A 23,501-nucleotide genomic window follows, 5' to 3' on the forward strand; every position below is an offset into this window, starting at 1 on the left:
AGTAGAGATGTCAGTAGGCCAGAAGTGGAGAAGCCATGCAGAAAAGTGAACAAAGGGAAGCAGGGCCAGGAGGTCAATGACTACAAATTGGAGGTGAGGAGGGAAGTACAGTGTACTGCATGGACAGTGGGATGGGAGAGAGAAGGAATAGGAACTATGGGTTGAAAGGAGCAGTGGTCAGTTAGGAGAATGTCCACTTCACCACCATGTCTGCTCCCACTTCTTAAGCTTCCACCAAACAACAATGTACATTTTTCTGGCAAGTGAGACAACCTTTTACAAATTAAAAGATTTTGGAAGTGACTGATCAGGCATTCCAGTGGGTGCCAGATACAAGTGGGGGGGAGGGGGGTGGAGTTGAATATTAATAAGGTTGTCACACTTGCCAGAAAAATATAGTTAGCTGTGAGCCTGACAGAGGGGAGAGGGAGAATATGAGGTGACAGAAAAGGGCCAGAGTTTAGTGATATGTTACCAGCTGCGGGGAGGAGTAGGAGACACAGAGAACGAAGGTGGGGATGGCACTTAAAGACAACCTGAGGTGAGAGTGATATGGAGGCTGCCATATTTATTTCCCTTTAAACAATACCAGTTGCTTTGCAGTCCTCCTGATCCTGTGTCTCTAATAATTTTAGCCATTGGCCCTGAAAAAGCATATGCAGATCAGGTACTTCCTGGGTTGCGGTTTAGTTTCTGAGTGGAGGAAGCTAGCAGAGGTGGGGGGGGGGGGAAGAGTAGCTGATTGACAAGCTCAGGTAAATATCAGGCCAGCAACAAGCAGATTGTCGCTAGCCTGGCTGTATTTTTGTTTGTTGGGGGGGGGGCAGCAGAGCATGGGGGGTGGGGTCGGGGGACTGGGGCTTGTCCAGAATGACACACAAGCATGTCACTGTGCACAGTAAATTAGATTTTTTTATTTTTTTTACACACAATTGTCCATTTACAGAGACATTTCTCCCACCCAGCATCGGTATGTGTAAAAATACACCCCAAAACACATTATACTACTTCTCTTGAGTACAGCGATACTACATGTGTGACACTTTTTTGCAGCCTAGGTGCGCTAAGGGGCCCAAAGTCCTATGAGTACCTTTTGGATTTCACAGGTCATTTTGAGGCATTTGGTTTCCAGACTACTCCTCACGGTTTAGGAACCCCACAAGTGACCCCATTTTAGAAAGACAACACCCCAAGGTATTCCATTAGGAGTATGGTGAGTTCATAGAAGATTTTATTTTTTTTTGTCACAAGTTAGCGGAAATAGATTTTTATTGTTTTTTGTCACAAAGTGTCATTTTCCACTAACTTGTGACAAAAAATAAAATCTTCTATGAACTCCTCATACACCTAACGGAATACCTTAGGGTGTCGTCTTTCTAAAATGGGGTCACTTGTGGGGTTCCTTTACTGCCCTTGCATTTTAGGGGTCCAAAACCGTGAGGAGTAGTCTGGAAACCAAATGCCTCAAAATGACTGTTCAGGGGTATAAGCATCTGCAAATTTTGATGACAGGTGGTCTATGAGGGGCCGAATTTTGTGGAACCAGTCATAAGCAGGGTGGCCTCTTAGATGACAGGTTGTGTTGGCACTGAAGTGCAGGAAGCGCAGGATGTTCTCAAATCATGACCTGGACATGGCAGCAGAGAACATGGGCATGTGATGTATTGGGTGCATAGACCAATAAGACCGCAATACATTCTTTTTGACTAGACTTATGTTAAGGAGAAGGCCCCAAAAAATGTTACGTACAGAAACTTGGAGTGGTTTCCACCCAAAAAGGCTGGGCATGGTAGCTTCTTGGATGGACGGTTGCGTATTGTGTGGCATAACGGTTGGTCTCAGCCACAATAAAGTCGTAGAGACCAGCAGTGATCGGGAAAAAAAATTTCTGTCACTGCGGTGGGGCAGGTGAGGGTTTGGCTGGGTGATCAGAAGCCCGCAGGGGGCAGATTATGGCCTGATCTGATGGATAGGAGTGCTAGGGGGTGACAGGAGGTGATTGATCGTTGTCTCAGGGGGTGATTAGAGGGGAGAATAGATGCAATCAATGCACTGGGGAGGTGATCGGAAGGGGGTCTGAGGGGGATCTTAGGGTTTGGCCGAGTGATCAGGAGCCCACACGGGGCAAATTAAGGCCTGATCTGATGGGTAGGTGTGCTAGGGGGTGACAGGTAGTGACAGGAGGTGATTGATCGGTGTCTCAGGGTGTGATTAGAGGGGGGAATAGATGCAAGCAATGCACTGGGGAGGTGATCAGGGGGTTCTGAGGGTGTGGGTGGGTAATTGGGTGCCCGCAAGGGGCAGATTAGGGTCTGATCTGATGGGTAGCAGTGACAGGTGTTGACAGGGGGTGATTGATGGGTGATCAATGGGTGATTAGAGGGGAGAGCAGAGGTAAATAATGCACTTGGGAGGTGATCAGGGGGGTCTGAGGGTGATCTGAGGGTGTGGGCGGGTGTTTGGGTGCCCGCAAGGGCAGATTAGGGTCTGATCTGATGGGTAGCAGTGACGGGGTGATTGATAGGTGACCATGGTGTGATTAGAGGGGAGAATAGATGCAAGCAATGCACTGGCAAGGTGATCAGGGGGGTCTGAGGGTGTGGGCGGGTAATTGGGTGCCCGCAAGGGGCAGATTAGGGTCTGATCTGATGGGTAGCAGTGACAGGTGCTGACAGGAGGTGATTGATGGATGATCAGTGGGTGATTAGAAGGGAGATCAGATGTAAACAATGCACTTGGGAGGTGATCTGAGGGCGGGTCTGCAGGCAATCTGAGGGTGTGGGCAGGTGCTCAGGTGCCCGAAAGGGGCAGGTTAGGGTCTGTTCTGATGGGTGGCAGTGACAGGGGGTGATTGACAGGTGATCAGTGGGTGATTACAGGGGAGAATAGATGTATACAGTACACAGGGAGGGGGGTCTGGGGAGGATCTGAGGGTGTGTGTGTGTGTGTGTGTGTGGGGGGGGGGGGGTGATCAGGAGCCCCCAGGGGGCAGTTTTGGACCTAATCTTCTAAACTAAAATATAGCGTTGACAGATAGTGACAGGGAGAGTTTTATGGGTGATTAGGGGGTGATTGGGTGCAAACAGTGGTCTGAGGGGGTGATCAGGGGGCAGGGGGGGCAGGATCAGTGTGTATGTGTGTGCTTTTACTAGAAGGGCTGCCTCCTGCCCTGGTGGTCCCTCGATCACTGGGACCACCAGGGCAGCCTGTATAATACACTTTGTTAGCTTAACAAAGTGTATTATACAGTTTGTAAGCTGCAGATCGGTGGTTAACAACCCGCCGGCACTGCTAATTGGCCGGTGGGTTGACGTTGTGGGTGGGCGGAGCCTAATGCTGGCTGATGCGCGCACATCTATGCGCACGATCCCCGACTTCTCAGTCCCCCAGGTACCGCCGCCTGGGGGTGCCACTTTACCGACGCCCATAGGTAGTGGGCGGTCGGCAAGTGGTTAAAGAGGAGATAAGACATTTTAGCAAGAGGGACAAAAGTAATAGGCTGTTTTTCAGAAGGGCAGAGTCTGGTGCAAGTTCCCTTCTGTTCACATCTGGTCTAATTCTGGTTGTTTTAGACACACTCACAAATGATGCACTTTAATATTGATGCACTGCTGACCATATAAACTTGTTAAAGCGGACCCAAACTAAACATTTTTTATTTAATATTTAGTTGCACCACTCTGACGCATACAAAGTTTAGTAGGAAGTTTTACATCATGGGTGTGTTTGTCATTAGCTACCCTCCCTCACAGGAGCGTCGTCTATGTGAAATCTCACACAAGCTGAGATCACCTCCCCGTGACATGATCAGTAGCAGCCTGTGTTTTGTTTTTGTTTTTTATCTCCTCCATCAGTTTGCCGGATTCTGTCCCGGCTATATGAGGAAGGGAGGGGTTCCTCCAATAAATTTAAAATATTTTATATTTGTCATCATGCAGCTGAAAAAAGGCTGCTATTTATTATTATAAGTTAGAAAATAGATTTTATTTCTGAAATCTTGTATTTTTAATTTATGTCCACTTTAAATAGAACCATGCTTTGATGTTGTATGGCAGACTGCCAATTCATCAGCTGACAGCTGCGTACATTTATCAGCTGCCGATTATCGGAACTAACATCAGGTCACAGCTGTGATTTTCCCCTCGCCATTTGTTTTTTGATCCAAAATTTGCTTCTTCAGAAACATTTTCTTCTTAGCTTGAGTGGTTTGTTCCATAATGATGGACAAATCTCTCATCTCTTAGTTTTCTAGGCCAGCCCTGTAAAACCCATAGACATAAGAAAATGATCAAATGTACCAAATACTATATTTTTTGCGCACAGTCTAGCTATAGAGCAATGTTACCTATTTACTGGTAGGAGGCACTAGTCTTTAAAAACCTTTTTCCTAATACAGTATAATCTTATTATTGTACACTCCAAGGGAGCGGGAAAACTGGTTTACTATATCAGAAGTTTACTTTTATAAGAAATTGTCCTAGAAATGGTGCAGCATACCCTGGTAGATTCTCTGCTGCAAAGGAACAACTTTGTCCTCCTACTGGAGGTATAGTACAAGCACTTGCACATTTGATGGACTACAAGGTTAGGTATACCTTAGGGCTGCATAGTCAGGCTGGACAAATCACTGGTACAGTATCCAGAGCTCATTAAAAAATTGCAGCTGTCACTGAATAGAGGCAGCCACTCGCTTCCTGTGAATGGGCCCAATACCTCTGCGGACGAGACTTGCAGCATGTGTCCTGCAAACTTTCTGCTCACACTTGAGCCATTCATGAAGTCTATTCAAAACGCAGCCAATCATGATAAGTCACTCACATATGTAATGTTTTACAAATGTTACTAGGCATCAACTCACTTGCAACTATCCTGAAGAGAGCAGCAGACCATGGGTTTCACACTGACATATGACACATGTGCCACCCACTGTTTACTATATCTAGAGTCAGCATCACGTAGGGGCCAAAAAACCTGTCTATGATAACAAAAGTTTTATTATATCAGAGTTTACTATACCAGGCGTTGCTTCCATAGACTTATACTGGAGACTGTCTATACCTTCAAAAAGAAATCCATGACTTCAAAACTGAAGCTGCACACTGATGATAAATAAAAAAAATCTGTAATTTATTAAGGACGTATCCCAGAATCAATTTAAAAACAGTCTCACTGCCAGAAAGCGCTGGATCAATAATCATAGAATATATAAACTAATATCAAGTATACAACAGTAGGAGAGAATGAAAATAACTGCAGCAAAGATAACAGAGTCTGCCTGTATCATAAGGCTAATCTCCAGTAGACACTATCCCAGGTCAACCTCAGAACAATATAAGATACAGCGGTGATATGAACAATAAAGTAAGGCCCCGTTCACACTGCACGCGTTTCCAGCCGCGTTTTGGAAACGCGTGCGGGAGGCTGACACGCACGACATCAGACAGTGCACTGCCTGATGTTCACACTGCATGCGTTCCGGGCCTGTGCGGTCCAGAAACGCATGCTGCACGCATTTTTTTGCAAAAACGCTTAGCTGTCCCATTCACTTTTCAGTGATGGGACCAGCCACACAACGCACACAAACGCAGATGGCGTGCGTTCGCATGCGTTGTGTTCCGCACGCATGGCCGTCCGCATTTGTAATGTGAACGGGGCCTATACTGTCAAAGACTGCTTGTCACTATACTCACACTGGGAATCCCCCGCACGTCTGGCAATGGACAGAACTCACATGTATCGCACCTCCACGGTGCTTCTTAGGAGATGGAGATTATAAGGGAGACTGGGTGGGACCAGGAAAGGTACCGTATATACTGGCGTATAAGACGACTTTTTAACCCCTAAAAATCTTCTGAAAAGTCGGGGGTCGTCTTATACGCCGGATGTCAGTCAGGAGGGTGCCGGGTGCCAGGCAGAGTTGTAAATACCGTACTTATGGTGCAGTCCCCTGGTTAATAGATCGCATTCTCCGCCTAATTGCTCCTTGCGAGCAGCCGCTCGCACGGGTGCAGTGCCTCTTCCGGGGTCACCTGACTGGTGATGCGTGCGCTCCACTGATGACGCTCATAGAAGAGATTGCCGGGCTCTTCCATGAGCGTCATCTTCTTAGTTGAAGTGGGAAGAGGCATTTCACTCAAGTTTGTAAGGCAGCCAGGCCTGCTATCAGTGAGGGCCAGAGTACTCTGAATTACATGCATGGAAACACAGGTTTTTTTCAGTAACTGCTCTTAATGTCATGGTGTGTTGAGTGTTTAAATACACAAGTTAAAAGGCTGTATCAAGTGGCTGTGATGTCACAAGTCTGTGCCTTCTAATGTGCAGGCGTGCATTTCAGCCAACAGCCACACAGTGTTTAAATTCATGTTAATAATTCAACACTTACAATATCAAACCCCTTTTATTACAATTATCTAACCCAGTATATTAAACTAATTCAACCCAGTGCGTGAAAAGCATTAGGTCAGAAAATTATTTGTTGTTAAAAAGTAAAAGAAAGTAGGAAACAATATGTAACCTGAATTTAGAAGGCAGTTTTTATAGCCATGAAAAAGTATGCAGAATGATATACTTTCAATAGCAGTTAAAGCGGACCTGAACTCAGAACTTCCTCTTTGCTCTAAAGGATGAGCAACAGCATTATAACCTTTAAAGTTTACCAGAGACGACATAATATAAAAGATTTTATACATACCTTTGGCTTCCTCCAGCCCCATCCGCACGGATCACTCCCACGCCTCCATCTTCAGCCTTCTCCAGCACCGAGTCCCATAACTTCAGCCAGTCGCTGCCAGTCTGCACAAGAGAAGTGCGCCCTCTACGTATCTCTCCAATGACTGCCTTTGCGCAGACCTGCTGCAAATGGCTGAAGTTATGGGACCCGGTACCGGTGATAGAGAAGGCTGAGGACGGCGGCGTGGGAATGATTTGTGCGGAGGGGGCTGGAGGAAGCCCCAGGTATGTATAAAACTTTTTTATATTATCACGTCTCTGGTTTCCATTTCTTACAGCTCACAGAATTCCTGCAACAAATGTGCACTGTTTACTTCCTGCTTTCATGGAAGCAGGCAAAAGGGTTAACATCCTGTGTTTCCATATTAGCCGTGTCTGCAGAGCACTGCCAAATTTCTGTGCTGACACAACTAATGCTGGGAATATACCATACATTTTCTGTTAGAATGCATAATTAGATTATTTTCTGTAGAGACTGGTCATTATCTCTGGTGCATTGTCTTCTGGTTATCTCCTGCTGAGTAGGACAATGCCTAATTGCTTGGCAGATAGATGGTAAGATAGATACATTTCCAACATGTTGAACTTTATCTATCCAGCAGGTAAGTCTAACAGAAAATTGTATGGTGTATTCCCAGCATAATGCTGGGCATACACGGTCAGATAATTCTTATCAGTCGAGCCGTTGATGGCTCGATTGATAAGATCCAACCTGTCCGATACCCCGCCGGATCGTTACTGCGCTCGATACCGGCGGGGAGAACAATGGGAAGAAACGAGCGGCTGATTAGCAGCGCCCGCGGGGACAAGCGGGTATCGATCCGCGCGGACGAGCGGAAGAGATCAAATAACACTTCTGATTACTTTAAGATAAGGGGGAATTAGACAGAATATAATCTTTTATGCTGGGAATACACGGAGTTATCCGGCGGCTCGATTAGCCGCCGGATCGACTCCCGCTGCGCACGCCCGGATCGATTCCCGCTCGTCCCCGTGGGCGCTTCCTTATCTTCCGCTCGATTCCCCGCTATTGTCCGCCCGCGGGTATTGAGCGGGGAATCGATCTGCGCGGTCATCGGACCTGTCGGATATTATCAATCGAGCCGCTGATGCTATCGCTCCGTGTATTCCCAGCATAAAACACACAGTGCATTTCTCTGTGTTTGCCACGTGTCCTGTGCAAGTTCAGGTCCACATTAATTACTGGATACACAAACAAGGGTAGTGGTTATTTAGTATTTATATACAGCTGACATCTTCCGCAGCACTGTACAGAGTATATATTGTCACTAATTGTCCCTCGGAGGAGCTCACAATCTAGTCCCTACCATAGTCCTATGTCTATGTACAGTATGTTTCGAGTAGTTTACATATTGTAGTCCAGTGTAAATTTTTAGGGGGAAGCCAATTAACTTATCTGTATGTTTTTCTGGAATGTGGGAGGATACTGTAGCGCCTGGAGGAAACCCACACAGACACGGGGAGAACATAAAAACTCCTTGCAGAAGTTGATCTGACTGGGATTCGAACCAGGGACCCAGCGCAAGACGAAAGCGCTAACCACTACGCCACTGTGCTGCCCAATAGTGTATATATATATATATATATAAGAGAACAACAGGATGTATGGGAGGCCAGCAACTTTAGGGACACCAATGCACTCTTTGGGTTTCTGGACATCACGATCAGGAATGATCATTTTGCTGAAAACAATCTAAAATGTTGTTTGTAAACAGTGGCGTAGCTAAGGAGCTGTGGGCCCCGGTGCAAATTTTACAATGGGGCCCCCCAAGTACTCTATACTTAACAATTGATGCGGCGCACCAAAACCTGCTAATGGCAACTACAGTGTCAGAGGTGCAAGAAGGGGATGGGGAACAGTTTGTCAATGATTACTACCATTCCATGTATCTATAGAAGTGATTATTATGAGCACAGGACCAAGAGAGAGCTAATACTGTAGTTGAGGGAGGGCCCTTCGGGGCCCCACTGGCCCAAGGGCCCCGATGCGGTTGCAACCTCTGCAACCCTCTATTGCTACGCCCCTGTAAATGGTATCATATGCTTTAAATGATGGCTAACTTGTACAATATTCAGTTTCTGCTGGTCTGACTACAATAAACCTGATTAGATGCTGAATTTAAACTTCTGTACCAAACAAAACTGGCCATCGTTTCCTTGGCCATTGTAGCATTGAGGCGGGAAACACATTTAAGTCTCTTATTAACTGCAGACAAAGTGTTTGTTGGATAACAGGCATGTCTTGCATTACTGGTATAATTTACAACCTTGGTAGGGAGGATACCGAGATTTCCTGGATTGATAGTTTGATGTTTCCAGTAGCATCAGAGCTATAATTTACATATTTATTCTATATTTAGCTGCTGCTATTTTCTGTCATATTTATATCAGAATCGTATTAATAGTGCTTTCGTTTTTATTATGTACAGTTCTATGGAAGATGATTGCATGATAAAAGCTATATAAATCGATAATCTACACAAATTTGAAATTGCACTATATGCCAGACTAGTTATGTTTAAAATACATGAGTTATTTAAAATAATAAGCATTCTACAGGTGTATTGAGGACATTGGAATATCAAAGGAAGCAATACAGTAATAAGAATACACAATACATCAAGGCATTGCTTCTAGTGAACCTCACTTAGGCTGGACGCCCATTGTGGTTGCAAAATCATGCGCTGATAGTGATTTTGCAACTTAAAGAGAAACTGTAACCAAGAATTGGACTTCATCCCAATCAGTAGCTGATACCCCCTTTCCCATGAGAAATATATTCCTTTTCTCAAACGGATCATCAGGGGGCTCTGTATGGCTGATATTATGGTGAAACCCCTCCCACAGTGTGATGTCAGGACCATGGTTCTGGCATCACACTGTGGAAGCCTAGTTGCATTGTGGGAAATAACAGCTGTTTACAGCTGGGTCCCAAATGCTAAATAAAGCGATCGGCATTTCCTTCCACTGACCTTGCCTGCCAGCAGTAAAAATGTCACCATGCGATAAATATCAGAATGTAAATCAGGGAGAGGAAAGATTTTACAATGGGCAAACATTTACTAAATCATTTATACATAATTATTGTAAAAATGAAGCACTTTTTTATTACATTATTTTCATTGGAGTTCCTCTTTAAAATCTATTCTATAGCAATAGCCCATTGGATTTCTGCTGAAAGCTGTAAAGTTTCATTTCTGTGATTGGAGTAGTGCTTTAAAGTGACACTGAAATAAAATAAAATAAAAAAAAAACCTTATGAGATAATGCGTAGTACGGATTATTAATAGAACATTAGTAGCAAATAATTTTTTATTTTTAGTTATATAGCTTTTTTTTTATAACATTGCATCATTCATATTTGCAGTTTACAAACCACACTCTACTTTAAACTATGAAACAGAGCAGAGCTAATGACCATTCAAACCTCCCTGCAGTAAAATCTGAAGTTGTCTTTCACTGTTTCTTTGATGTATAAGTGCTTCAGAAAACAGGACTGTCACTCAGAAAAGTTCTTTTGCATAGATAACTGAAGTTTCTTAATTCTTCCTGTTTCTTAATTCTTTCTTTGATACTAATGTTCTATTTCTTAGCTGTATTACACATACAATTTATTATATCATAAGGTTTTTTTTACCGCTTCAGTGTGTGACTTTAAGCATCCTGTAATTCTTTGTCTTGCAGGTGATTCTCAGTTCCTGGCTGAACGTGTTTGGTAGCGTCATACGTTGTCTCAGCGTGGTATCAGTCTTAAATATGGGCCAGAGTCCCTTGTTTTACTTATTTGTGGGCCAGAGCCTTTGTGCAGTGGCCCAGCCTCTTGTTCTGTTTGTACCTGCGAAACTTGCTGCGGTGTGGTTCCCAGAACATCAGCGGGCTACAGCAAACATGATTGCTTCCATGTGTAAGTACTTTTCACTTTCTGTTACATTACATTTCAAGGGGTTTTGCAAACTAACCCAGTTATTTCTCATTCAGCGCAGTAGTCTGAACTAACCACCTGTTCTTTTTTTTCACTTCTTAGTTAATCAGGACCTAAGCACTTACTGCTAGAAATTATAGTTCAAAGGTATTCCTTTACACTATTTACATGCATTTTTATTTCCCTTTTTAAATAGCAAACCCATTCGGCATATTTTTAGCCAATATACTGTCACCAGTTATTGCTTCAAAAGTGGATTATGTTCCAATATTAGTAAGTAAAATTGTTTTGTTTTCTTTATTTGGAAGCGATCTGTAACACATACAGCATAATATTAAATGTTATCCTCTATTCTTACATTTGCAGCTTGGACTCTATGGCACGCCTGCCGTATTTGCCTGTGTACTAGCTACAGCAGGAATTTCTACTAAAGCCCCTCCCACACCGCCATCAGCCAGTGCAGTTAACTCCTCCTCTGAACCATTCTTTGCTGGCTTAAAACAGGTAAGCATTAAACCATGTTCTAATGCCATCTTGGGCTAGTTTTACACCTGACAATTGAAAAAAAAATGCATGCATTGTGACACATAAAAATATGTACATTTTCAGATAGCAAGCACCTACACTTTTTTTTTTCTTTTTTTTCTTTTTTTTTTAATTAAAGGGGAACTTCAGCCTAAACAAACATACTGTCATCAAGTTACATTAGTTATGTGAATTAGGATAGGTAATATAATCTCTTACCCACCCTGTTTTAAAAGAACAGGCAAATGTTTGTTATTCATGGGAGCTGCCATCTTTGTCATGGGGGCAGCCATCTTTTTGGTTGAAAGGAGGTGACAAGGAGCAGGAGACACAGTTCCAACTGTCCTGTGACCTGATAACCCCTCCCAGCTGCACACGCTAGGCTTCAAATGTCAAATTCAAAATGTAAAAAAAAAAAAAAATTTGTACCAAAACAGCAGAAAGAGAACAACAACATCAGAAATCCCATCATGCTTTGCACAGCATCAGGGGGAAAAAGCCCGGGCAGTTTTCTTCTGTGCAGCTAAAAATGAGGCTTGTATAAGAGAAACACAGTTCTGATGCTGTGAAACTGTTAAAGAAACACCAGGCCTTTTCAGTGCTGCTGAGTCGATTTTTAGTCCGGAGGTTCACTTTAATGCAGGTTGTCTTGGGTTTATTAAAGTGGGTGCTGCAAAAAACTGCAGTAGGGCAAATGAATGCCTAATGCTAAGTACACATGGTGCAATTTGCTGTCAGATCGACAGGTTGAATAGATAATTTCCAACATGTCTGATTTGCTCCCAATTGATAACTGGATTGATTTTCAGATCAGTGCTCCACAAAATTGATCCCATTATCGATAGGGAGCAGATCAGACATGTCTAGAATTTTTGATCTGAGGGAAAATTGCATTGTGTACCTAGCATTAGACTTACAACAATCACTATATTCTGATATGACCCAGACAAAAGTTGCAAACTTCAGCAAACTAATATTGTATACCTTGTTTAAAAACTACTGTCCAAGTTTGCTGGATCACTTATGCTTTCCAGTGTTCTCCATCTTGAAGGGATAAGGGTACACAGTAACAAAGCAATGCAGCTGTGCGGATTTGATGATTAACATGGACAGATTTAGAGTAATTTCATCAGCAGCCTGCATGTGATAATTTGTGATGAACGTGTAACTATCCTCTAATCACCCCTCATGTGAGCACGGTGGCGTAGTGGTTAGTGCTCTTGCCTTGCAACGCTGGGTCCCCGGTTCGAATCCCAGCCAGGTCAACATCTGCAAGGAGTTTGTATGTTCTCCCCGTGTCTACGTGGGTTTCCTCCGGGTACTCCGGTTTATATAATATATACTCTGTACAGCGCTGCGGAATATGTCAGTGCTATATAAATACTAAATAATAATAATAATGTGTGTTGCACCGTACTGTGCTGCCTGTAAGTGTGCAGCCTGTTCACTTAGACATTTTCCTGGAGTTCTGCTTTAATAAGTCAGAATTAAATTCCAGAATTGTTCTATTTATATTGCAATCTTATATATCTGTAGTATCAATTCTATTTTGACATTTATGTGTTTATGTTTTGCAGCTTATGAGAAATAAAGCCTACATCATCCTAATGATTTGCTTTGGAGCTGGACTGGGAATTTTCACAGCATTTTCTGCATTTCTGGAACAAATCTTGTGCTTCAGAGGGTATCCAAATGTAAGTACCCCAATCACTGGTCATGTTCTAACCTGTCTGCAGAGAGACAGCCCAGGGCTCAGCAACTCTTGCACTCAGTTTATATGTATTCTGTAAGGAAAAAAAGCCCAACTTCGTGCACAGATCTGTTCAGAGCATCTCACACTTTAGTAAGGAGACTGCCCTAACATTGTCCTCAATTCACTAAGCTTATCTCCTGTCTTTAATAACGTTTCTAGAGTTGTTACCATGGTGATAAGGCATGTAGTATTCAGGAAACATTTTACCTCAGGCAAACCTAAAGTTAACTCTTCTGTCTTTAAGTTAACTCTCCAATCCTTAAAATAACTTCAGAGTTAAACACAGGCTGTTAATTAACTGCGTGTGAAAATAACTACAGAGGAGGTAACTTAACTACAGAGGAGGTAACTTAAGGAATGAAGAGATAACATAACTCTCTCACTGTGTGTAGGTACATTTTATCTTGCCTTATTATCTCCAGCATGATCTTAGTGAATTGAGGCTATTGTTATTTTCTTCTGCCAACTTTCCTGTTTAAGGAGTGGGCCAGAGACTGACCTTTCTGAGAACATTTGAGCCTCTGGTTTAAAATGTTTGTGGTGCAGAAAGTGGCTGATATTTATTTGACATCATATATTCAAAGACCAACTGTACCACTTAAGTTGGCCATACATCACTCGACTTGGCGGCCAATCGACCATCTGATTCGATAATTATAATTGAATCAGAAAAAAATCGGTGCCGCCAAGAGCATGCCCAATCGACTATGCAACCAATTTCGGGACATGCTGGAAAATCACGGGCCAGCATGCTCAATCGGGTGCACGGTGGTAACTGGGCGTGATATCAGGATGAGTGATGAACGCAATGGAACCTCCTGCATTCCCCCCCATTGTTTTATGTCCCCCCTGGTACCGTGCAGTTATACTTTACCTGTCCACCACCCATGTGATGTGATTTCTGCATTCAGGCCCCACGTGACTACCGGCATATAGCATGTGGACCGCATCACACCATGGGGCTGTGCAAATGCAGAAGTACAAGGACATGGATGAATGGCATGTCAGGTAAAGCATAACTGCACAAGGGGGGAGAATTGGGGGCCTTCCCTTGTAAAGTTCATCCAGCACACAACAAGCAGATATTTCTGAGTAGGCCGCATCATTGGATTGATCAGGAGTCTGATTGTAGCCTTTTTAGACTCTGACTAGGTCCAGAATAGTGACAAGGCTTACTAGCTAAAAAAAGAAATTTTAGTTAAAGGAAACTAGAGACGGGAAAAGGAAAAATATTTTATACATACCTGGGGCTTTTTCATTTTCGTCTCTGGTTTTAAGAAACGGAGCCTTGAAGCAGATTAATCTAGTAGCCATCAGAGCTACACCAGAGTTACAAATACAAGTATAACAGTCTTCAGTCATCTTTACCTTGTGGCTTTTTATTAAACTGCAGCACACAGGCATTTATCCAGCAAGGTTACATAAGGAATTGGCCCTGCTAAAATGGTCTGGTTGTAAGGAAGGTGATGTGACTGGAAACACCACATTGTTTTACTATATTCCTGTGAATTGGTTAATAAATGGGATAACTGCAATATACAGTATATTATAACAAGCCTCTGCAACTTTCTAAAGAAGAAAACAATACTGAAACAGGCAAAGAATGGAAGTGATGGATCAGAGCCCCCATTGCATTTGTATAACTAAGCACATTAAAGTTTTAAGACTTCCAGGCAACTCAGAAGTTCTAAACCAGTAGGTGCCAGTTACGAAGTCCATTGTTGTAGACCGAGACATTTTTATTTAAGCATAAGTTCATTTAGAAGGTATCATGATTTGTTTTGCGATTCTGATGAAATATTGTTTGTTTTTGTTTTTTTTAGTATATTTCCGGGTTGTGTGGAGCCCTGTTCATTTTCTTTGGAGGTATCGGTGCTCTGATATGTGGCCTCTATGTAGACCGGACCAAGAAGTTCACAGAAGTTGTAAAGATATGTTTTGGCATAACAGCAATGCTGTTTGCAGTATTTGCTGTGGTAAGTATAGTACTTTTCATTTAGCAGCTTTATAGTGAGCTAATAAGCAGGTAGAATACATGTAGAATATTGGACACTATGGTCCTGGTTCAGTGAACTGTACTGTGCCCTAAGCCCAATCTACACGATACGATTCTTTGTACGATTCTATTTACGATTCGATTAAATCCGACATGTCCGATCCTGATTCGATTCAATTCAATTCGATTTGCCATTGCATCGAATCAAATCCCGATCGGACATAATAGAACAACTACATATTGTTACAGCTAGTACGTATGTCATTGGTGTATATATAATGCGCATAATAGCTGTAACACCTATGTAGTCTGCATAACACAAGTTATGCACTTTGAGTAAAGTTTAGGAAACTCAGGGTCTATGTAACTACAGTACTACTTATTGTGCACAAACCCAATGCACTTAAGTAAAATCATTCTTGTGGGAGGTATATAAAGGGACTTCATAAAGGTTCAGACACCTGAAGTAAACAGACCCTTATATTTGACCACCATTCACAACCACTATTTATGCTCTCTCCATTTGCCACTGGCATCACTGCCACAGTTACAACCTCACCTTAAAGAGGAACTCCAGGGAAAATAATGTAAGAAAAATATGATTTATTTTTACAATAGTTATGTACTGTATAATTGATTTAGTCCGTTTTTGCCCATTGTAAAAGTGTTCCTCTCCATGATTTACATTCTAAAATTTATCACATGGTGACATTTTTACTGCTTGCAGGTGATGTCAAGGAAGTAGCTGCTGCATGCTTTTTTGGCAGTTGGAAACAGCTGTAAACAGCTATTTCCCAGAACGCAATGAGGTTCACAGACTGGAAACTGCCGGGACCATGGTCCTCAGGGTTTCCTGTGGGAGGGGTTTCACCACAATATCAGCCATACAGAGTCCCCTGATGATCGGTTTGTGAAACGGAAAAGAATTCTCATAAGAAAGGGGGGGGGGGGGGGGGGTATCATCCACTGATTGGTATGAAGTCCAATTCTTGGTCACGGTTTCTCTTTAACTGAACTCCTTTACTCCAACTTCTGCATTATTGTCTGTATACCCGCATGCTCCTGAACCCTCTTCTGATCTCTCCGTGATCCTATGGTCTTGTCTCTACAATGCATGCAGTATACACAGTATACTGTCTGTGTTCCACTATACAGGTCTATTCTAGCACAGACTGCTAAACATATTTTCACTCTATGCATTCTACCAGTCTCTACCTGTGTGTCGTGATCTGTCTACATTCCTCAATGTCCACTCTTCTTCTATTGCCTTCATTCCTACCCTCTTCTGTAGCCGGTTTGTTCCTGTGTAGCATCAACCCTCTCATTCACTTTCAGTCGTTCTTGCCTCTGACTGCCTTCAGTTCCTCCTCTCCTTTATTAGACCTGCAGTGCGGCTGTTCCTGGAATTATGGGGTTTCTTCTGATCCCAGTCTTAGGTTTATTTACTCTACTGCTTGGCACAGCTGCTTTTCTACTTGGTGGCAAGATCTCCCTGTCACCACTTCCTGTACACCTCTTGTTTTAGCAGTCCTTGTTTTTCCTTTCTTCACCCTGCTCCTGAGTCAGCATACATCACAAGTAAAATCTGTTATGCAGTGACTGAGAAGAGGTAAGTCAAAATAGGCCCTTAAAGAGGAGCTGTTAGGTATAAGGTCTCAGAGAAAATAAACACATATAAATATTGGCTGTACTTACATTACATATGCATTTCACTGTCCACGTTTGTACTTCACAGAATCTTTATATAGTATTTGTAGAGAATGGTGCTCCGGACAGCTCATGGCAGGTTCCATGTTTGTCTGTCTCCTATGAAGCCAATTGTGATGTCATATCCTCCCTGCTTCCTGATGAGTCCACTCACAAAAAAAGCACGTAATGAATAACACTACTGTGCAGTGAATATTAATTAGCCTTGTGGCTAGGAACAATAGCGGACTCCTGCAGTGTACTCTGCCCGGAGATTTATCAGTGCTGTGAGCAGCCCAGCATTACATGCTGTTGTAACTTGAGCCTGTAACTTCTCACTAGCAGCCGAGGGGAGGGCCCCAGAATGCTTTGCAGTATGTTATGCAGCCTCTCGTCCTTTTAAGAGCTTGGGAATACAGAGCCTTGCTGTCAGCACACATCAAAAGTAAGAGAGATTTTTAACTTCAGTATTGCCTTTTTGGCTTCCTTCTAAACTGTTTAACACAGGAGAATAGAGGTTTAAATTAGCTTTTGCAGCCTGACAGTTACTCTTTAAGAGGGGGCTGCTGTTGGGATAAGAAAAATTGTCCTGATTCTCTCCAAAGAAGCTGGGAAATTTAGCAGCCAATAGGAATATTATTAGACATGATGCAATAGGTAAGAATCATGAACCTTTAGGTTGATGTGGCAAGGAAAGGTTCCACTGACAGTTCTGCAGACCATTAAAGAGAATCTGTACTCTAAACTTCTTACAATAAAAAGCATACCATTCTATTAATTATGTTCTCCATTGCCCCTCTGTGCTGTTTCTGCTACTCCCTGCTGTAATCCTGGCTTGTAATTGCCAGTTTTAGGCAGTGTTTACAAACAAAAAACATGGCTGCTAACCAGCATGTGATAGGCTGAGAGAAGCTCAGTCTGTGACTCATACAGAGCCTGCAGGGGGCGTGGAGAGGGTGTGTATAGCTTCTACCTATCACAAGCAGAGCAGCACATTCCTGCCTGAGCCCGACAAAGCTGTCAAAGGAAAGAAGATTAGATTATATAACAGAGATAATACAGCCACTGTGCAACTAGGAAAGGCTGCAGTAAGACAAACCACATTAGAACAGGTATAGGAACTTATAGAATAGAATAAATAAGGCTGAAAATTTTGTTACAGAGTCTCTTTAAGGGAAAGTTACAGTTGGCCTAGGTTCATTCATTAGGAGAAAGTATCATGTTAGTATATAATTAATTAAGGTTATGCATAGTTAAAGAGTAAAGGTTAGGGTTAGGCATGGGGGTAAAGGTCGAGGTTGGGGCTATGCATTGGATGGACATAAGGTGCTAATTATTTAGCCCAAGTGGTTATTTGGGTTCAGGTTAGTGACAAGGAAAGGTTATTAGTTTCAGCACAGAAAAGAGGTTAGGGTTAGACAGGGCAGAGCAGTAGAAGTCTATGGTTAGCAAAATAGCATGGAGTAAATCTAGAGTTAGGCTAGTTGGAAGACTCAGAGGAACCCAAAGACCAGGTATCAGGAGAAATCTGTGGATACCGAGCCAATAAATTATTATTTATATAGTGCCAACATCTTCCGTTCTGCTGTACATAATAAACATAGTGGAGTGCATAGATGCATAAGATGTTCAAAATCAGGACATCCAGCAATACACATACTGATAGATACATACATAGTTGATGTGTGGTTAGAGACATCACCAACACTGGTAAATACTGGTAATCGATTCTGCTGGTAAAATTGATGCCTGTATGGCCAGCTTTATGCTGTGATGCATAGATCGTTGGGAACAATTTCTGAGAGAAAACAGCATTCACTGAAAAGTAGGATATGTGGTGGCAAACTAAATGAATCACAATTTGCTCACATTGAGCTTATGAGCACAGAGATGCTTCCATAGTTTTGTCAATGACCAGAGGCTTTGTTTTCATACAGGTATCCAATCTGAGGGATCAGCCGTTTTTGTTGGCATCCGTATGTTCCTTGATGGGCTTTTTTGGGTTTGCCCTATATCCAATTAGTATGGAGCTTGCAGTAGAGTGTTCCTATCCAGTTGGAGAAGGGAGTTCAACAGGTCTGGCCTTTATTTCTGGGTAAGTGAATGGTTATCTTTATATTCTTCATCAACAGCTTTCATTACATGTTCATATAAAAAAATGAAGACAATAACAGATCCTGTGCTCTAAAGCAGAAGTGAGAAGTGTGTTCTATGAATGTTTTATGCTTTTGAACAAGACTGGGTCTACTCCGGACTATGATTATGGTAAGGATTAGACTGTGAGCTCTTGTTAGGACAGTCAGTGACATGACTATAGACTATGTAAAGGGCTGCAAATGAAGTCAGTGCTATATAAGCACCTTTCTAAAATTGAAGCAGGTAAAAAGGGTGCTGGAGCCCTTATGGAAAAAACGGCGCCACCATAGGCGCCTATGTTAGAAGCTGCATTTAGCGGCATTAGGGGAAATTTGGGCACATGGCGGCTGCTGTGAGACGCCTGCATTCATTGTATCTTACCGTTGTTACTGTGCACGCATTACTTTGGATACACGTCCTTACTCTAGGTCCTAGGTTCTCAACATGTGGTACGCGTACCCCAGGGGGTACTTCTGATGGTTCCAGGGGGTACTCTGGCTTTATATACTTAACCAAGAATAACAAATTTAGAGTTGTAGAAAATGATAAATCCTATTTAAACAACACCAAATTAGTGTTTTAGCTATTTAAAAGCAATAGTAAAGACTTGGAAATGGTTTAGAACCAATTATCATGTACTAGCTTTAAATATATATTTGTCAAGGGGTACTTGTGATAATGTTTACTATGCTAGGGGGTACTTGGTGAGTACAGGGTTTTAAAAGGGGTACATACCAATAAAATGTTGAGAAACACTGCTCTAGGTGAATCGGAAATTATGACTGAGGACATCTTGTGGCCAAATAGTAAAACTACATCAAAAAGCATTTGATTTAATAAAAATACCTACATTTACATCTAAAATTAACAAAAATTTACAATTTCCTTCCCAAACTCCCCCATGGTACCCAAATATATATCATACAAAAAATATATATAAACAGTTGCATTAGGGACTGAACTTTTTTAATAGGCATGTGAAGAGGATATATAAACTGTATTTTTTTTTCAATTTGTGAGCTTATAAATAGTGATGGGGACGCAAAACTGAAAAAATACACCTTTATTTCCTAATAAAATATTGGCACCACACCATACATTGTACTAGGGAAATATTTTAAACGTTGCAATAACCGGGGCAAATGGGCAAATAAAATGTGTGGGTTTTATCCACAATAGAAGGTTTTATTTTAACACTATAATTTAATGGCCGAACACTGAAAAATGTTTTTTTTTCAATTTTTTTTTTCTTATTATTCCAATTAAAATGTGTTTAGAATAAAATAATTCTTAGCATAATGTACCACCCAAAGAAAGCCTAATTGGTGATGGAAAAAACAAGATATAGATCAAGTCGTTGTGATTAAGTTATTGGCGAAAGAATGGGAGGAGCACTGACAGGTGAAAATTGCTCTGGTCCTAAATGGGTAAAAACCTTTAGTGGTCAAGTGGTTAAAGGGTACCTGAGACGAAGCAATGCAAAAGTTTTATACATACCTGGGGCTTCTTTCAGCCCACTTTGGCCTGATCGGTCCCTCGCCGTCCTCCTCCGCCACCTGGATCCTCTGCTATGGCTCCCGGTAATTCAGCCAGTTAGCGCAGTCTGGTCATGCACACTCCCGTCACACTCCCGTCACACTCCCGCGGCTAGGACGCGCATGCGCACTACACCCTGACAGGCCGAATTACCGGGAGCCATAGCGGAGAATCCAGGTGGCTGAGGAGGACAGCAAGGGACCGATCAGCCTGAAGGGGGCTGGAGGAAGCTCTAGGTATGTATAATACTTTTGTATTGCTTCATCTTAGGTTCACTTTAAGGAGTAAATAGGAGATATAGAGGCTGCAGTCTTGAGTTTCTTCTAGGATCCTGTATTCAAGCTTATCCTTTGGCCATATTAGTTTAACAACTTCTAAGCTCTTAAAGAGACTCTGTAACAAAGAAAAAGTTCCCCTGGGGGGGTACTCACCTCGGGAGGGGGAAGCCTCAGGGTCCCAATGAGGCTTCCCCCTCCCCTGTAGCTGCAGGCAGTCCAGCGCTGGCTCCCCCGAAGTCTCAGACAATCCTGGCTTGACAAGCTACATTTATTTACCTTCCCTGGCTCCAGTGGGGGCGCTGTTGCGGCTCTCATCGTGGAGATAGGCAGAATTAGCTGATCTCCATCGGGTTTACTACGCAGGCGCTGGAGACTTGCACGTGTGCAGTAGAGCAGCCCGACAGCGATCAGCTATTTCTGTCCATCTCCGAGTGGAGAGCCGATACTGCGTCTGTGCTGGAGCTGGGAAGGTAAATATTTACATCCCCGCCGTTTCGGGAGCTTTTCCGCCGCCGCTGTGGGACACAGGAGGACGGGGGAAGCCTCAATAGGATCCGGAGGCTTCCCCCACCCAAGGTGAGTACCCCCCAGGGGAACTTTTTCTTGTTACAGGTTTTCTATAAAGAGAACCTGAGGCGAGGTTCTAACAATGAAATCCCCATACAGAGGCTGGGTCTGCCTATAGAGCCCAGCCTCTGTTGCTATTTAGATTCCCCCTAACTTCCCCTTGCACTCAGCGAGACCACATAAATCACAGCCGCGCTGTGCGGCTGTGTTTACCTTTGTAACGCCAGTCTCTGCTCTCCCCCGCCTCCTGCAGAGCTCCGGTCCCCGCCCGGAGCGATGCAGGAGGCGGGGGAGAGCGGAGACTGGCATTACAAAGGTAAACTCAGCCGCTGCTGACACGCTCAGTGTCGGCAGTGCGGCTGTGAATTATGGGGTCTCACAGCGCGCAGGGGGGGGGGCTTTGGGGGAATCTAAATAGCAACAGAGGCTGGGCTCTATAAGCAGACCCAGCCTCTGTATGGGGATTTCATTGTTAGAACCTCGCCCTTGTGTTTACATTTAGCCTGCGAGCCGCGATCGGCGGCCCGCAGGCTATTCACGGAGCCCCCCGCCGTGAATTGACAGGAAGCAGCCGCTCGCGCGAGCGGCTGCTTCCTGATTAATTAGCCTGCAGCCGACGACGCAGAACTGCGTCGCTGGTCCTGCAGCTGCCACTTTGCTGACGCGAGGTATGAGTGCGCGGTCGGCAAGTGGTTAAAGACAACCAGAGACGCCATAAAAGAAAGATTTGATACTCACCTGGGGCTTCCTCCAGCCCCATAAGCACCGCTGAGTCCCTCGCCTTCCTCCTGCGTGCCTCCGTTCAGCCTCGGTAACTGGCTAAGTCGCGTCAGTCGGGGTCTTCTACGCATGTGCGGACCTCCTGACATGACTTAGCCAGTTACCCGGGATGATTGCAGCTGAATGGAGGACGGCGTGGGACTCAGCTGTGCTTAGGGGGCTGGAGGAAGCCCCGGCTAAGTATCAAATTTTTCTTTTATTGCGTCTCTGGTACACTTTAACCTTTTGCCGACCGTGTCACGCCGATGGGCGTCGCCGCGGCGGCAGCCCCAGGACCGCCTAACGCTGATTGGCGTAAAGTCCTGGGGCTCTGTTTTGAATGAGATTGCGCGCGCATCTCATTCTCGGAGGGTGGAGCTCCGCCCCCTCTTCAGTCTCCGAGCGGCTATTGCCGCTCAGGAGACTGTTAGACGGCGTAATCACCGTCTAATTACCTGTACAGCCATGCGATCAGCAGCAGCGCTGTACTGGGGACAGCCGTGTGACACGGCTGTCCCTTCCTGAGCCACGGAGGTGATCGGCTGTCATAGGCTGAAGCCTATGACAGCTGATCACAGGGATTGGCCGGCGGGGGGAGGGAGGGGGGGTATACAACAAGAAAAAAAAAAAACACACTTTTTATTTAAAAAACAAAACAAATAAACTAACACAAATAAACAAACAAACATGGGGGGGGGGGAGGAGGGGGATTAGACCCCACCAAGAGAGAGCTCTGTTGGTGGGGAGAAAAGGGGGGAGAAATCACTTGTGTGCTGTGTTTTGCGGTCCTGCAGCTTGGCCTTAAAGCTGCAGTGGCCAATTTAATGGAAATGTGCATGGTCTTTATGGGGGTTTAACACAGCAGTCCTCAAGAGGTTAAGAATGCCTCTGATCAATAATGTAAGGTCATTGCATTACTTATTTTAGCTCGATTATCAAATATAAGCTTGTCACTGCTTTTTTTGTTACATACGAAAATGAGTATCATCAGCCTATACTCCTTTAGTCAGTGTTTGCAGAGGTAATAAACACTTCAGTAAAGGGGTATAAGTGAGTGTAAGAAGACAATTTAAAATTGTAGAAGAGGTGGAATCTGTGTACAAGCACATTATTCAAGCAGAGATCCACACACTCTTTAGTTCACTGCTGATATATGCAGGATGTTACAACTTATACTGTATGTACTTGGGTTGACACATGTATATCTTAAAAATGGGGAAAAATAGAGATTTATGTATTATTGATCAGATCCTCATTATAAGCACTCTTATAATAAAATTATATTAACATTTTACCAAATGATTTCGTAATACTTACTTTTGCAAAAGCAAATGCTAACAACTGGCTTCTCTAACTGTGAACTATTTTTGCTCCCCAAGACAGGTCCAGGGGATAATCTTCATGGTGCTGTTCCAGATGATTGCCAAGCCTTATGCCGCATCTCGCATGTCCTCCTGTGGTGTGGATCAGATTGAAATATACGATTGGTCAAGTATGTTGTAGATTTTCATAACTGTTTGTTCAATATTGTACATTGGCCAGGAATAGTGGTGGAGGCGTGATTTGTGAACAGTGCTCAGTCAGTAGCTTTTC

The 23,501-nt window shown here is 43.4% G+C and overlaps 1 protein-coding gene across 7 annotated transcripts in view; it reads left to right on the forward strand.

Moving 5' to 3' along the window:
* The window catches only part of LOC137551098 (solute carrier family 49 member A3-like), a 214,069-nt gene that overhangs the window by 184,823 nt on the left and 5,745 nt on the right, over positions 1-23,501 (forward strand). For 6 of the 7 annotated variants that reach the window (XM_068271317.1, XM_068271321.1, XM_068271319.1 and 3 more), the window contains 7 exons: positions 10,435-10,654; positions 10,869-10,945; positions 11,039-11,176; positions 12,775-12,891; positions 14,774-14,926; positions 18,570-18,727; positions 23,288-23,400. In XM_068271317.1, the coding sequence (XP_068127418.1) occupies positions 10,435-10,654; positions 10,869-10,945; positions 11,039-11,176; positions 12,775-12,891; positions 14,774-14,926; positions 18,570-18,727; positions 23,288-23,400 (976 nt within the window). Of the gene's footprint in view, positions 1-10,434; positions 10,655-10,868; positions 10,946-11,038; positions 11,177-12,774; positions 12,892-14,773; positions 14,927-18,569; positions 18,728-23,287; positions 23,401-23,501 lie in introns of those variants that run through there. The other variant, XM_068271323.1, reaches the window with a different exon arrangement.

The sequence above is a fragment of the Hyperolius riggenbachi genome, chromosome 1 (assembly GCF_040937935.1).
Source record: "Hyperolius riggenbachi isolate aHypRig1 chromosome 1, aHypRig1.pri, whole genome shotgun sequence".
In the NCBI taxonomy this organism is placed as follows: Eukaryota; Metazoa; Chordata; class Amphibia; order Anura; family Hyperoliidae; genus Hyperolius; species Hyperolius riggenbachi.